Source organism: Physella acuta, unplaced genomic scaffold (assembly GCF_028476545.2).
Source record: "Physella acuta isolate Inbredline_101_S28 unplaced genomic scaffold, ASM2847654v3 ptg001282l, whole genome shotgun sequence".
Taxonomy (NCBI): domain Eukaryota; kingdom Metazoa; phylum Mollusca; class Gastropoda; family Physidae; genus Physella; species Physella acuta.
In genome coordinates this window covers 76,625-93,801 of record NW_026732797.1, presented here as the reverse complement: position 1 = coordinate 93,801, position 17,177 = coordinate 76,625, and the positions used below count along the sequence as shown (strand labels likewise).

Here is a 17,177-nt window from a genome sequence, read left to right as displayed (position 1 = left end):
ACCCCGAAAGTTTCAAATTTGAATCTGGGTTCAAGTCCATAGAATGTCCCTCAGTCCATTAGCTCTCAACAAAAAACTTTTTCTCAGCTACATGTACTAGACCATTTAACCCTTTAAACCCCACCAAAAATATTTCTCTCAGCTACATGTACTAGACCATTTAACCCTTTAAACCCCACCAAAAATATTTCTCTCAGCTACATGTACTAGACCATTTAACCCTTTAAACCCCACCAAAAATATTTCTCTCAGCTACATGTACTAGACTATTTAACCCTTTAAACCCCACCAAAAATGTTCCCCCTCAGCTACATGTACTGGACGGATGCGGATGTCCTCCAGCCTCGTATAGAGAGGGCGTGGATGAATGGTGAAAACAGAGCTGTGCTAGTGGACACTAAACTGGGCTACCCATCAGGCCTGGCTATAGACTTCTACATGGGGGGTAGAGTCTACTGGTGTGACAGTAAAGAGAATCTGATCGAGTCCATGAAACCTGATGGTTCTGATAGAGTTATTGTTACTGCTAGAGGTAAGTTGTACTGCTAGTGAGGGGCTTGTTTGTTGTCTATGAGTTAAGTTTGGTTTGTTGAGAGAGGTAAGTTTTATTGTTGGAGGTGGGTTTGTTGTTACTACTAGAGTTGGGTTTGTTGTTACTACTAGAGTTGGGATTGTTGTTACTACTAGAGGTGGGCTTGTTGTTACTACTAGGGGTGGGCTTGTTACTACTAGAGGTGGGCTTGTTGCTACTACTAGAGGTGGGCTTGTTTTTACTACTAGAGGTGGGCTTGTTGTTACTACTAGAGGTGGGTTTGTTGCAGAGGCGTAGCGACCCATCCCGGCGCCCGGGGACAAACTGTCAATTTGGCGCCCCCCTCACCCTCGGGAGCAACCTTTCAATTTGCACCCCCCTCAAACTTTCAATTTCCACCCCCCCCCCTATATTTTTTATATTTATAATGAAAAAATGCAGCTAAAATGAGACTTTAATTTGTTTTTCAAACCCATTTTGGCACCCCCAAAGGTCGACGCCCGGGGACATTTGTACCCCCCCCCCCCCCCCGCCCCCCCTTCGCTACGCCTCTGGTTTGTTGTTACTACTAGAGGTGGGTTTGTTGTCCATGAAACAAGATGGCTCAGAGAGAGAGTTATTGTTACTGCTAGACCTGGGTCCAATGAAATTTGATGTATTAGTGTACCTGTATTTATCGAAATAAGTCCACTTGCTAACTTAAATCCCAATGAGTTTTTGCCCAAGCTTGTTGCAGTAACTGGCACAGGACCATATTTATCCCCTATATTGAACAGTCCCTTCTCCCTCACCCCTCCCACCACCCACACACAGCCAAGTTGTGTGATGTAACATTTTTTTTTTATCTGACTGCTGTCCCCTTATTCTATTTTTAGCTGCCTACAACCCAGTGTCCATTGACCTATTTGAAGGCCAGATGTACTGGCTGTCTGAGAGCCTTGGTCAGTTGGCTAGCATGGACAAGTTTGGCAGGGAGAAGAACAGGACCATCCAGACAGGCCTGCAGCTACCCAAGAATCTCAAAGTCTTCCACATCAACAGATACAACATATCCAGTGAGATTTGTTTTAGTAGACATTTGGCTGTATTTTGTTTTCTTTTCTTTATATTTAGTGGCTTTCAAGCGTATACAGATTACATTTTACTGAACTTTATATTCTTCATCATACTATTTTTTTTTCCATTCATGTCCCAAGACACATGGGGGGCAGATGAAGTAGAGTTCAACTGTTTCAATGGCCTTGGCTTAAAGCTAGAGATTGTGGTCAACACTTTACCCAGCCGTCTTAGTTTCCCTAACGAGGGTCAGGTACACATCACAGCTGGGTAGACTGTTGGACATTCTACAGACTCAATCCAAGATTCAAACTCAAGGCTTTGGGTTAGCAGTTGTAAGCTCTGCCACCCGACCATGTAATTCCCAAACTTCAATGAAAATCCTGCTTCTCCCATCTCTCTCTTGACTGATCACGTTCAGACAATGGCATAAGCTGAGGGATGGGGTTTAACCCCCTCCTCCATTGACCCCAAAAAAAGACAGCCATCTCGCGTTAAGTTATAATTATTGGCACTCCTTTCACTTTCAAACACTTTCAGTTTCCAAATTTTGAATATCATAAACTACAATTTTATGGACTTATTTTTTTTTTTGCTAACCCTGGAAACTTGTCTTCCCAGTCAAGTCAGGCTGTAAAAACCTGACCTGCTCTCACCTGTGTCTAACTGTACCTGGTGGGGCCAGGTGTGCCTGCCCTGAGGGGACGAGCTTCTTACCTGACACCAACGACACTGCTTGTGATGCAGGTGAGTACATGAGTACTAGATCTACCTCAGTTATTTAAATTTTGGTACCTGTACAATACTTAAAGGTACAACTAGATCTACTTCAGTTATTTAAATTTTGGTACCTGTACAATAGTAAAAGGTACAACTAGATCTACTTCAGTTATTTAAATTTTGGTACCTGTACAATACTTTTTTCTTTATGGACATCACTGAGTGTGGAGGTGTCTCACATTATCCAGGCTGGCCTCAACACAGCAAACTTGGACTAACTGGCTTAGACAATGGTTTAATTATTGTGGATCAGTTGCTTCTGTCCTTTGGTTCTCACATCATATTATCCAGGCAGGCCTCAACACAGCAAACTTGGACTAACTGGCTTAGAGAATGGTTTAATTATTGTGGATCAGTTGCTTCTGTCCTTTGGTTCTCACATCATATTATCCAGGCAGGCCTCAACACAGCAAACTTGGACTAACTGGCTTAGACAATGGTTTAATTATTGTGGATCAGTTGCTTCTGTCCTTTGGTTCTCACATCATATTATCCAGGCAGGCCTCAACACAGCAAACTTGGACTAACTGGCTTAGAGAATGGTTTAATTATTGTGGATCAGTTGCTTCTGTCCTTTGGTTCTCACATCACATTATCCAGGCAGGCCTCAACACAGCAAACTTGGACTAACTGGCTTAGACAATGGTTTAATTATTGTGGATCAGTTGCTTCTGTCCTTTGGTTCTCACATCATATTATCCAGGCAGGCCTCAACACAGCAAACTTGGACTAACTGGCTTAGAGAATGGTTTAATTATTGTGGATCAGTTGCTTCTGTCCTTTGGTTCTCACATCATATTATCCAGGCAGGCCTCAACACAGCAAACTTGGACTAACTGGCTTAGAGAATGGTTTAATTATTGTGTATCAGTTGCTTCTGTCCTTTGGTTCCCACATCACATTATCCAGGCAGGCCTCAACACAGCAAACTTGGACTAACTGGCTTAGACAATGGTTTAATTATTGTGGATCAGTTGCTTCTGTCCTTTGGTTCTCACATCATATTATCCAGGCAGGCCTCAACACAGCAAACTTGGACTAACTGGCTTAGAGAATGGTTTAATTATTGTGTATCAGTTGCTTCTGTCCTTTGGTTCTCACATCATATTATCCAGGCAGGCCTCAACACAGCAAACTTGGACTAACTGGCTTAGAGAATGGTTTAATTATTGTGGATCAGTTGCTTCTGTCCTTTGGTTCTCACATCACATTATCCAGGCAGGCCTCAACACAGCAAACTTGGACTAACTGGCTTAGAGAATGGTTTAATTATTGTGGATCAGTTGCTTCTGTCCTTTGGTTCTCACATCATATTATCCAGGCAGGCCTCAACACAGCAAACTTGGACTAACTGGCTTAGAGAATGGTTTAATTATTGTGGATCAGTTGCTTCTGTCCTTTGGTTCTCACATCATATTATCCAGGCAGGCCTCAACACAGCAAACTTGGACTAACTGGCTTAGAGAATGGTTTAATTATTGTGTATCAGTTGCTTCTGTCCTTTGGTTCTCACATCACATTATCCAGGCAGGCCTCAACACAGCAAACTTGGACTAACTGGCTTAGAGAATGGTTTAATTATTGTGGATCAGTTGCTTCTGTCCTTTGGTTCTCACATCATATTATCCAGGCAGGCCTCAACACAGCAAACTTGGACTAACTGGCTTAGAGAATGGTTTAATTATTGTGGATCAGTTGCTTCTGTCCTTTGGTTCTCACATCATATTATCCAGGCAGGCCTCAACACAGCAAACTTGGACTAACTGGCTTAGAGAATGGTTTAATTATTGTGTATCAGTTGCTTCTGTCCTTTGGTTCTCACATCACATTATCCAGGCAGGCCTCAACACAGCAAACTTGGACTAACTGGCTAAGAGAATGGTTTAATTATTGTGGATCAGTTGCTTCTGTCCTTTGGTTCTCACATCATATTATCCAGGCAGGCCTCAACACAGCAAACTTGGACTAACTGGCTTAGAGAATGGTTTAATTATTGTGGATCAGTTGCTTCTGTCCTTTGGTTCTCACATCATATTATCCAGGCAGGCCTCAACACAGCAAACTTGGACTAACTGGCTTAGAGAATGGTTTAATTATTGTGGATCAGTTGCTTCTGTCCTTTGGTTCTCACATCATATTATCCAGGCAGGCCTCAACACAGCAAACTTGGACTAACTGGCTTAGAGAATGGTTTAATTATTGTGTATCAGTTGCTTCTGTGCTTTGGTTCTCACATACACATCTGAACTCAAGACCATTGGGTTATCAGACAAGTGCTCTAACACCTGACTTGAGACAACAGTAGTGGCAGATAAAAACACTTTGATTTGATACTGGAATGACCTATCAGTGATATAACTGCCAGAAGTTCATAGTTTTTAACAAATATTAATCTTCATTACTAGGATGAAACAGTGAAGTAAAAAAAAAAGTTAAATTATGCTTTTGAACCATGATGGTCAAAAGAGAATTAGAAATAGAGTTCACCTGTTTCTGTAAACCTGATGCGAGTCAGATAAAAACTCAAGACCAGAACTTGAACATGAGACTTACATGTTTACACTTGTGTGTTCTATCCACCAACCATGACATCCAATGCCAATAAAGAATCAGACAGCTGACTGGTTGAACTAGACTGTAAGACATTTGAAAAATCTGTTTTTTTTTTCTCAATTCCATAGCTTTCACTGAACCAAAGAGGCCACTGCCTAAAGAGGAATGTAAATGTCAGAACAATGGCATCTGTGAAGTGAATGAGAATGAAGTTGTCGTGTCTTGTAAATGCCCAGCAGGTAGTCAATGAGTTTTATTATTCATAATTAATTGTACCTGTATGAGCAGGATTTAACCCCCTGTCAATTTGATCATTCTTGCCCTCCTCCAAATATTATCCCCAGGTCATCCCCCCCCCCCCTCCCTTAAACATTATCTCTTTCACTCCCCCTCCCCAAAAACCAAAAACAACAGGATATTACCCCTTTAAATAGAGATAGGTTAGAGTTCCTGTAATTGACCTGGGGTAATAGAGCCATGACCATACAGTGCCAGACTAATCACTGAGTGTAAATCAGCCTCAGGAAATTTGTCTACAAAAACAAAATTTACTTAGCTGAACCATATTCTCATTGATGTGTATAGAACTAATGTAATTGTTAATCTGATTTGTTATTGTAATTGTGAGACTAATGTAAACATTAATCAGTCTTGTGATTGTGAAACTAATGTAATTGTTGATCTCCCTTTTTGTGACTGTAAAACTAATGTAATCATTAATCTCCCTTGTTGTGATTGTGAAATCTGCCTTGTTGATGTAATTATGAAACGTATGTAATCAGTAACCTGCCTTGCTGACGTAATTGTGAAACTTATGTAATCATTAATCTGCCTTGCTGATGTAATTGTGAAACTAATGTAATCATTGATCTGCCTTGTGAATGTGACAGGCTACACAGGTGAGCTGTGTGAGTACAATGATGAAGGTGTGACACCATCACCACATGAACATAAGGGGGAGGAGGGGACAACAGAGGAAGGTGAGTAAAGGTGGGGGTGGTACCAGGTGGGTGAGGTAGTCAGTGTTGGGGTTGTGTTGGGGGTCAGTGTTGGGGTCAGTGTTGGGTTCAGTGTTGGGGTCAGTGTTGGGTCAGTGTTTGGGGTCAATGTTTGGGGTCAGTGTTTGGGTCAGTGTTGGGGTCAGTGTTTGGGGTCAGTGTGTTTGGGGTCAGTGTGTTTGGGGTCAATGTTTGGGGTCAGTGTTGGGTCAGTGTTGGGTCAGTGTTTGGGTCAGTGTTGGGGTCAGTGTTTGGGGATCAGTGTTTGGGTCAGTGTTTGGGTCAGTGTTGGGGTCAGTGTTTGGGGATCAGTGTTTGGGTCAGTGTTGGGGTCAGTGTTGGGGGTCTGTGTTGTGGTATGGGGTGAGTAGAGGTCAGTCTTGCAGTCAAATGTTCTTGGCATTGCCATCTGGCATTTTATTACAATTTATTTCACTCACCCTAACACTCATAAACTGACAGTTTGGAACTATTTCTAGGTGAGTGATTATAGTAAAACACACTACAAAATTACCTAGGATTTTAGTCCCAAATTATGAGATGGTACTGATAAAATTGGGTTCACTATTAGCGATTTTTAAAAATTTTAATTGATGTTTAATGAACTTTTGTTTTTATACATAGATCACATCGCAATAATTGTTCCTATTGTGGTTGGCGTCATCACTATCCTGATTATAGTCATCGTTGTCATTGTCTTGAAACGTAGAGGGTAAGTCACCATAATGTTATAGCTACCCTAAATAAAACTCTACTCTCAAGATCCAAACCAAATTTTCACCACTTTTTTATTTTGAAGAGTTGACTTCAACTTCAAAAAACTGATTTCCAAGTCCAAACCCTCCTCGCCAACTGTTTCATTCAGAGAGGGGGGGAAGGTCAAACTGGGCGTGCCTGAGATGACTTATAACAACCAAGATCCAACCTATATGGAATCTGTAAGTATATTTGTCTCATTTCTTGTTGGGGAAAATTAACTTTAAAAATTTAATGTGGGTAACCCAATGTAAAAAGGCATTTTGTTTTTAAACAAATTCCACGCTGAAGTTGACTAAGAGAAAAACTATTCGTACATTTGTTCAGATCTTTTCAATTTACTACTAATATAAATGTTGATAGACTGAGTATGGAATAAACCATACATTCCCATTGTATGACATTAAATATTGCATCTGTTAAACTTTGTATGGTATTTCAAAAACTAACTGGGCAGTCAAGTCAGAAAATGTATTTTATGTTTAGTTATTGGTATACACAGAGCATAAGAAAGTTTTTATAAATTGAAATTTGCAATGATAAATGAAAAATGTTTTATTTAAGCTAAATCTTATAGGTAATGGTGCGTCAATTAAGATGGAATTCACAAATTATATTTATATTTAAAAGGATTTTCAAATCATTTATCTTTTGCTTTACGTCTTAGTATGGATGTCAAACATATTTTATATAGACCATGACATTTCCCTGTGTTCTCCCTAGAAATAACTAAGTTTTTTCCTTTCTTCCTTTGTAAAAGGCAAATCATTAAGCTTTTAAGAACTACTCACTCTCTCTATAGAAGTACTAATGTTTTGTGTTTTAAAATTTACTTGAAAAAATAGACCCTTTTTTCCTTAGATGATAGTGTTAAATAATTTAGGTTAATCTTTTAAAACTTACTTGTTAAAAATGCCATCCCTCTCTCCCCAGACGTCAGATGACAGCCCCAACAACTTCACCAACCCTGTGTACGACAACCTTCACGGCCAACCCGTGGAGTCCATCATCCTCCCCTTCCATGGGCCTCACTACGAGTCCAGCACAGACCCTGGGGACACAGTCAGAGGCTCGGCAGGGAAGATCCCCCCCCCACAGTCCTCACCCCCACAGTCCTCACCCCCACAGCCCAAAGATTTCAGATTCCCACCCAGGGCACTGGACCCCAACACTGACGATGATGAACGAGACATGGCTGGGCTGGTCAAGCCGGGGGAGCTGTAATCTTCCTGTCTTATATATCAACTGACCACGGATAAATCTTCCTGTCTGATCTATCAACTGACCATGGATAAATCTTCCTGTCTTATATATCAACATACCACGGATAAATCTTCCTGTCTTATATATCAACTGACCACAGATAAATCTTCCTGACTTATAAATCAACTGACCATGGATAAATCTTAAACTGACAGTCTACCAATGTTTCATGGAGAAAGCATCGAAATCTTATCTGATTAAACTCAATCAAATGTACTGGACCATAACAATTTGGATTGAATTGAGTTTAAACTTTTAACAGCTTCTTCATGAGTTTAAAGTGATCTTACAGGAATTGTTCACTTAGCTCCAGCGTATTGTGTGTTCCTTGAGGAAATGATTGTGTAGGACATTTGTCTGCGTTGTAGTGTTGTTCTTACGAAGAGGAGTACAGCTGTTTTGTAAATATTTGAATGTTTTTCTTATATCCAAGTGTTCAATTTAACGAAGTTGTGTCAAATATTTGAATAACTCGCTGCAGATTTTTTAATGCTTTTAATACCCTAATTATAATATCACGTTAAAAAACCATAACTTTATGTAAAAATAATAAAAAAAAGCTTTAATTTGTTTAAAATATATATATATTTTTAAGCTGATATGTAAGAGGTAATGGTATATATATATTTGCTTTTGAATAACAGTTTGATGTACATGCTCATTAATTTGTTATAGCTGTTACTGTAAACACACATATTTAAGGATGTCAGATTTTGATTCATTAAATTGAAATTCACTTTTAATTTAGTTCGATTTATTTAGTAATTGTAAAATTCTTTATAAAAAATGTTTCAAAAGAACAACAGGGGATTAGGTTTTTGTTCTCTTTCTAATTTTCAAAAACATGTATTGATAATAAATAATTGTAAACAATGGGTTGTTGACAATATATTTTAAAAGATATGCTAATATCCATAGTTCATGCATAAGGCTATCTCTACTTTTGAAATGCATCTAATTAATGATGTAAAATTGTGTTCACTGTTTCTGTTTTTCTGTTAACAAAAAGCTAATTTTTTTCCTTACATTGATTCTTAATTCTATAATTTAGCTATGACATTGTGACATCTTTTTGAACATCTTATTACCTAAGATAATTCATTTTTGTTTGCATCATTGCTGATGAAGTGTTCCTTATTTGTTCTATACAGATTCATAAAGAAAAATGCCTTAAAGTTAACAAAAGCATCTGCGTAATTTAGTTATGGATAAGAAATTAAATCTTTAAATTTCTTTAAACAGCCCACACATTTTTTTTTAATATAGTGATTAATTAAAAAAAAAAACAACTTATAAAATTGAGATGCATAATGTAAATAAATAGACAGAGTGCATTATGGGGCAGGTTGAGTCCCATTATGCAACAGTGTCACGTCTCCTAAGTGTACTTGCCTTGTTATTTACGCATAAAAAAAGTTGAGCTGAATAAAACTGAAAATTGGTTTGTTGTGATCTTTTTGTGTGTTGTCCTATGACCTAGAATCGTGCAGAAAATTTAGCCAAAACAATTTTTACAGTATTGTGGACCATAACAGCTTGGACTAAAACATTAGAAATCAAAATATTTGTTACAATACTTTGGACTTAAATAATGTGGACCATAATATTAGAAAACAATTGTTACAGTATTGTGGACCATTACAGTTTGGACTAAAACATTAGAAATCAAAATATTTGTTACAATACTTTGGACTTAAATAATGTGGACCATAATATTAGAAAACAATTGTTACAGTATTGTGGACCATTACAGTTTGGACCAAAACATTAGAAATCAAAATATTTGTTACAATACTATTGTAAATTTTTTTTTGTTTTTTTTAAACAACGAATAGGCTTACATTGTGGACCAGAACAGCTTGGACTAAAACATTAGAAGTCAAAATATTTGTAACAATACTATGGACTTAAATAATGTGGACCATAATATTAGAAAACAATTTTACAGTATTGTGGACCATTACAGATTAGACTAAAACATTAGAAATCAAAATATTTGTTACAATACTATTGTAAGCTTTTTGGTTTTTTTTTAACCAACGAATAGGCTTACATTGTGGACCAGAACAGGTTGGACTAAAACATTAGAAATCAAAATATTTGTTACAATACTATTGTAAGCTTTTTGGTTTTTTTTTTACCAACGAATAGGCCTACATATGTTAGCACACACTGTGTACTCACGATGACTGATGTTTTACGATGTTGTAGCCTATCGGTTGGCTGGAACGATGCCATTACTGATGTGTAGGGTCTACTCAATGGGGCAGCGTGGCCTAGATCGCTGGGCTGCTTACCCGAAAGTCTCAAGTTCGAATCAGTAGGGTTCAAGTCATTCCTGAGTCCACCCAGCTCTGATGGGTACCCAACTCACTTTAGGGAAAGTAAAGACGGCTGGGCATAGTGCTGACTATCCCTTCATCTGCCGAGGTTGCATAAACAGATGAACTCTACTTCACTTGCCCCATGGACAGGTTCGAAAAGGAAACTTTATAGTGCCCAAACATACCCTACACCCTCAGTCTAGCCGTCTACACAAAAATCTACTTGTATCTATGTGGACGTATTAACCCAAAAAACATCTCACCAGTTGGATAAGGCGATGAACAAGTCAACGAAAACATTTTTTAAAGCATTTAACAGCTTGACTAACATCTCATTTCAACCTTTATCTAAATTGTAATTTGGTTTAATGCTTGACCAATCGATGTGTTCAAACTCAACACACGCAATGTCGTTCTTTTAAAAAAAGGTATTTAATGAAATACGTCTATTGTTTGCGTAATGGTCTGGTGGGGGGGGGGGGGGGGGTACGCAGTGGTGTAAGAAGCTTAGGATTGTGTACATATTCTATAATACGAGGGGAAGGGTTAGATAATCATTGTTTTATAATGGTAAGTAGGTGGTATAAAAATGGTAGTTTACGTAGACTTTGATTGTGTTTAACACCAATTTTGTTTTTCAGACTTTTTTTCTCCGTGGGGGCACATGAAAAATGCCGGAAGAAAGGGGGGGGGGGAGGCGAACAATGGTTAAAATATAAATTTTGCACATAAATTAAATAGCGAACAATGGTTAAAGTATAAATTTTGTATATAAATTAGGCTACATATTTGTGTATAGAGGACTGAAGACGTGCTTGTGGGAGGGTGGGGGGGGGGGGGGGGGCGGTTACACGCAAGAAATACCGTTTTCGCAAAAAAAAATTTCTACTGTTTAGAACTGTTGTGTGAATAAGGAAGTATATCTGGCTTAAACAGTCGATCGTTAACACAACACAAAGCAAAAAAAAATATTTTTAATAATTATCCAAATTAAGGGATTTTCGTTGTCGAGTCGGTAAAGCTCATGGTTGCTAAACCGAAAATTCTCGAGTTCAAACAGCCACTCTTCTCGGAGAGACAACTCCAAAATCAAACAGCTGCTTTCTTGTAGCAAATCCAAAAAACAAGTTAATAAAAAGTCTAGTGACAATTTAAGCGCAATTTCCTTAATTAATTTTTTGTGACCGAACGAAAGGATATTTTTGAAAACTTTCTAAATTATGGCAGGAATCGATTGGTAAATGTTTCAAGTCGCTAAGTGGTCTGGTTGCCGAGATAAGGGCCAAAAACTGCATTTTTTCGAGGTTTTTTGGCTTTTCCGGGAAATTCAGGAAGGAATTCCGGGAATTTTTTTTGGCCCACAATCATCCTCGGAACTTGCTTAACATATTTGCTTTTGGAACTAGTCCTCGATATTGCTTCGTTGAGGAGGAGATACGTCTTAAAGCTGCGGACACACATCCATCCATCCATCCATCCATCCAGAAATAACGAATTAATAATCGCAATTGCCAGTATGGAAATTGCGCTAAAAAGTGGGCTAAAAAATCGGGAGACAATGGCCTCAATGGCGCATAACCAGTTGAAACGTATTGTTTTTAGGGGATCCCTTCCAACACTAACAACAAACAACGAAGAGGATCCAAATTAATATCATATTTATTAATTCACAAAAATGACAACTATTATTATTATTGTTGATGAATATTTAATACAGGGCTGCATCAAGAATATTTTCTTTTAGTAACCAGGATATCAAAAGTATACACGGTTACCTCCCCTTAGCTTTCCACTTCTTGTATTCTCGTTCCTGTTTAGATTTTTAAAGAAATCTGTAAGTCTTTGTGTAAGTACATCGCAACTACACATATAATTTACAACTACATATCGTGGGTTTAGAGGACAAACGTAGTGTGTCCAAAAAAACATAATCTCGAGAAAAATGAGTTTATAAATCTCATTCCAATATTAAAATAGTGCAAAATATTATGTTTAAACATTCATAAAATACTTGCATTCTACTTTTCTGACATTGTACATGAGTGTTCTTGTAGCTCGTTTCTTCTTCTTCGTTCTTAATTTTTACTGTTGGAAGGGATCGAACCTTATCTGCCAGAGGGGTTGACCTCGAGAGTTTTTCGAATTTATCAACCATGAGCTTTGCCGACTCGACCACGCGTAGATTGTATTATTGACAGTATTTGTATAAATGTACATCGATTAGACAAAAAAAGTGGACATACTGCATTTGTTCTCTATACCCTCGATAAACGTATTTCGATATATAGACTACACTTACATTATATACATGTACACGTAAACACAGGGCCAATATACAAAGGCATATGTTGACACACCCGCTTACACATTCACATACACATGTGTGTACATTTATACTAACACGATTGTACGAGAGCTGGACATTACACATTTCAGAAATGTACTCTCCCGAGCCTGACTGACCATGAGACAGGTGAAGTAGAGTTCACCAGTTTCAATGACCGCGGCATACGAAATGGATAATGTATCCAGAATTATGCCAAGCCATTTTTTACTTTACCTAACGTGAGTAAGTTACCCATCAGAGCTGGTTGGACTCAGGACGTCACTCCCTTGTCAATTAAGCTCAAGTAAATTTCCCCCATCACCCCCTCCCCCACCCCGGATAACATACCCTGTGTTAAGTACCCGACACCGTCCTCCCTGTCAAATATTCCCTGCGCATTACCCAGGTCAATTAAATGTACGGATTGGGATATTTTAAGGATATATTAGAGATATGGTTAGCGAAATGGCATCAGCCCCGTCCCCACGTGATATATATATATATATATATATATATATATATATATATATATATATATATATATATATATCCCTGGCCAATATTCGATCCCCTGAAGACACCCCGTCCAATATTTGATGCACTGATGACGTCAGGTGATATAAGTTGCCTAATTGCAACAGTTTTGACATATCTAATCGAATCTTTCAATAATAGTGTAGTTCATCTCATTCTTCTGGATCATGAGGCAATGATGTCAAAGCAATTTGAGCAATTTGTGAATGAAGCAAACGAACCGTAAATGAAGGCAAAGTGCTTGTAAACCATGTCTTAATAAACACTAAAACAAGAACGATAAGTCAGCAGCAGATGCTGGTTTGTGGACTCTTGGTGTCACGTGTACACTTCTCCACCACAAAATGTACGCATCTGAATACCAGTAGCTGACAGCGGTCACGGTGATCAAAGAAGCGCACTTTCAGTTGTGATGAAGGTCGAGGTCGGATTCTTAAAACTAGAAACTAAACTAGCGTAGCGAGGGGGCGGGGGGGGGACATAAGTCCCCGGGCGCCGACCTTAGGGGGCGCCAAAATTGGTTGGAAAAATAAATTGAAAGGTTGAGGGGGGGGGGGGGTTGAAAATCGAAATCTTGAGGCGGGGGTGGTGTGCAAATCGAAATCTTGAGGGGTGGGGGTGCGAATCGAAAGTTTGTGGGGGGGGGGTGGGGGTTGAAAATCGAAATCTTGAGGGGGGGGCGGGGTGCAAATCGAAAAATTTGTCCCCGGGCGCCGGGAAGGGTCGCTACGCCTCTGCCAGCCATCGATGTTCCGGAAGTTTCCCCATCCTGCATGTTAAACCGCTCACGTTGGCAAAGGTGGATTGGTAGTATCCAAGGGGCCTGGGAAATGTTAAATGAGCCCCCCCCCCCAATCCAAGATTAAAATTTTCATTGTTCATTTTTTCCCCCAACTTGGTGATCATCCTCAGCGTGGTCGAGTCGGTAAAGCTCATGGTTGCTAAACCGAAAAGTCTCGAGTTCAAACACTGGGGGAGATGAGACTCGACAGATGGGAGCAGCAACTATTCTAGGAGAGACAACTCCAAAAATCAAACAACTGCTGCCTTGTAATTTGTTCTTGGTTGGACTAAGGCTATGAAAGCAAATCCAAAAAGAAATACAAACTGAATTGGATCGGAATCAACGGCTTATATGGGACAAAACAGGCTGACACGTATACTTAATTGTGTTAGAGGGGGAAAAAAAACAACTACGAACCGTCGCGCCTACGCCGCCATCGCAGACTGCGAATATAGGCTACACACGACACAACCGCACAATCAAGTACCAAAACGAACCGCTGCACATCTAAACATAACTACTATGTCATTCAGGATGTGCTATACGTTCACCTTAAAGTACATCTTCATGGACAATGGTATCAACACATCACTTTGACTAAGTGTGTGATTTAGTATTACGGTATACTAAATTAAATTAATCTGCTAATGAGCTTCTTATTCCTACTTTGGCCGATTTTGAGCTTTGGTCATAATATATATATATATATATATATATATATATATATATATATATATATATATATATATATACATGATACAAACGCTTATAAATACATAGGTAAAAAATGTATCGAATATACATCTTACCCCACTCAGGCATATTCCTTCCATTTGAGATCTGTTGAGAAATACAACATATAGGCCTACGCATTTCGATATCTATGGATGTTATTTATATCTAATTATGAAATTAATCGATCTTTTTTATTTAAATTTACCTCACAAATTAATATACTCAAGGATTAGGATAATAAAAAGTAATATTATAGGTACACCTGCAACTGCAAATGCTTCTACACATGCGCCTATACATGCACCTGCACCTGCTCCTATACCTACAACTACAACTACACCTTCACCTTCACCCACACACATAACCACACCCACACCCACGCCCACGCCCACAACTACACCTACACCTACACTCATACACACCCACTACAGCTACACATAAACGTAAACGTAAACGTGAACGTGAACGTGAACGTAAACGTAAACGTAAACGTAAACGTAAACGTAAACGTAAACGTAAACCTAAACCTAAACCTAAACCTAAACCTAAACCTAAACCTAAACCTAAACCTAAACCTAAACCTAAACCTAAACTTAAACCTAAACCTAAACCTAAACCTAAACCTAAACCTAAACCTAAACCTAAACCTAAACCTAAACCTAAACCTAAACCTAAACCTAAACCTAAACCTAAACCTAAACCTAAACCTAAACCTAAACCTAAACCTAAACCTAAACCTAAACCTAAACCTAAACCTAAACCTAAACTTAAATCTAAACCTACAACCTCACCCACACCACCACCCACTACACCTAAAACTACACCCACACCCATGCTCAAACCCACATTCACACTCACACCCATCAGAACAACCACACTCATACACATCCACTACATCTACACCTAAACCTAAACCTAGCTCTTACCAACACCCTGACCCATATCCACAAACACTCCCACACCCACACATAAACCTTAAATTACACACACAACTACAACTGCAACTGCTATTACACCCATACTCATACCCACACTCATACTTACATCCATACCTACACCCAAAACTACACCTGTGTACATGCACTTACTCCAGCACCACAACACCACTATATATATATATATATATATATATATATATATATATATATATATATATATATATATATATATATATATATATATATATATATTCTTCATTAATATATCTTAAAATCTCCACCCAAGGTTTTGTTGTTTAGTCTATCTATCTATCTATATATATAATTCTCTTCTTGGAGACGTTAGAAAACAAGCTGTAAGCGCGCCTTGCAGTCCCCTCTCTTCCTCTCTAGGAAGTCTGGTGAGCTGTGGTTCACGCTAAATGTTTACAATCGTAGAGCCGGGTTTAGTGACGGATATTAGGGGCAGATAATGTAGTTTGAAACGATTTTAAACTTAGGGGAGGTAACGAGGAGGAGTTTGCTTTCAAGGGGGGGGGATGGTTGGGGGAAAGGAGGGGAGTAACGTCCTAAGCGACCATCTGATAGTGTTTTAAAGCAAATATTTTCAGTGGCAGCATTGGTACTGTCGAATTCACAAATTAGGAATTACTGAAGAGTAGAAAATAAAACAACTAAATAGCGGCTTTACGACGCGGGTCGGCTCGTTTATATTAATTGAAAAGACAAAATACGAGCACTTAGAAATCCGTTTATACTGCTCTAATGGTTCCATATAGCAAAGATAGAAAATTGTATGTTTTACTTGGCAGGGTCTTTAAGAAAACATGTGTATTGTTTACAGCATTGTTTTCCACCGTAATAGCAATTGTCTCCAGAGTATGAGCATCCACAGCTGTAGGAAACAATAGAAATCTCATATATATATATATATATATATATATATATATATATATATATATATATATATATATATATATATATGTATATGTAAGTTTATATAACCTACATGTTTTTATGTCGTAGTTGTAAACGAAATTGACATCGGTTTTGAATATACCAAAAGTTGCTTAGAGAAATTACCAATTCATATTTAAACATTCAAAGTCACAGGCCAGTACTGTATTTAAAAAAAAATGTATAGTAGTTGTGTTGATTTGATCTACCTACCTCGCGGATAAATGAAAGTGCTGTGAAATACATAGCACACAAAGGAAGAAAGCTGTGATTTTCATTGATATTACCTGTTGAGGAATAAAGAAAAATGTAGGTTACCAGGCTACCGGGTTCCTAACAGTGGAACGTCCCTGAATCCACCCAGCTCTGGTGGGTTACGTAACTTACGTTAAGGAAACAAAGGCGCTTGGGTTTAGTGTTGACCATACTATCCCTTCATATGCCGAGGTCTATGAAGCAGATTAATTTTACTTCATCTACCGCATGTATCTTGGGCATGAACAGGAAATTATGATGACGATGATGAAAAGCTGGAATTATTGTAACTAAATATATAGAGATACAAACGACAAATAATAAACTCACAGTTTAGATTCAAATCACCACCAACAGTTTTTTGGTCTTGTGTCCCACTTATTTTA

The 17,177-nt window shown here is 38.4% G+C and overlaps 1 protein-coding gene and 1 long non-coding RNA gene across 5 annotated transcripts in view; one reads left to right on the top strand and one right to left on the bottom strand.

Annotated features, from left to right (window-relative positions):
• Window positions 1-9,381, top strand: part of LOC131957966 (low-density lipoprotein receptor-related protein 2) — a 93,395-nt gene extending 84,014 nt beyond the window's left edge. For all 4 annotated transcript variants that reach the window (XM_059322841.1, XM_059322840.1, XM_059322843.1 and 1 more), the window contains 8 exons: window positions 309-532; window positions 1,408-1,587; window positions 2,210-2,335; window positions 5,050-5,160; window positions 5,812-5,901; window positions 6,544-6,631; window positions 6,719-6,857; window positions 7,609-9,381. In XM_059322841.1, the coding sequence (XP_059178824.1) occupies window positions 309-532; window positions 1,408-1,587; window positions 2,210-2,335; window positions 5,050-5,160; window positions 5,812-5,901; window positions 6,544-6,631; window positions 6,719-6,857; window positions 7,609-7,899 (1,249 nt within the window). In that variant the 3' untranslated portion in view covers window positions 7,900-9,381. The remainder of the gene's footprint in view (window positions 1-308; window positions 533-1,407; window positions 1,588-2,209; window positions 2,336-5,049; window positions 5,161-5,811; window positions 5,902-6,543; window positions 6,632-6,718; window positions 6,858-7,608) is intronic.
• A 2,528-nt stretch (window positions 9,382-11,909) lies between these two features.
• LOC131957969 (uncharacterized) lies at window positions 11,910-17,177 on the bottom strand. Its single transcript, XR_009389153.1, has 5 exons — window positions 17,122-17,177; window positions 16,750-16,823; window positions 16,385-16,474; window positions 14,716-14,746; window positions 11,910-12,072 (listed from the first exon to the last, which is right to left on the bottom strand). It is a non-coding gene; the product is annotated as an uncharacterized LOC131957969 (long non-coding RNA).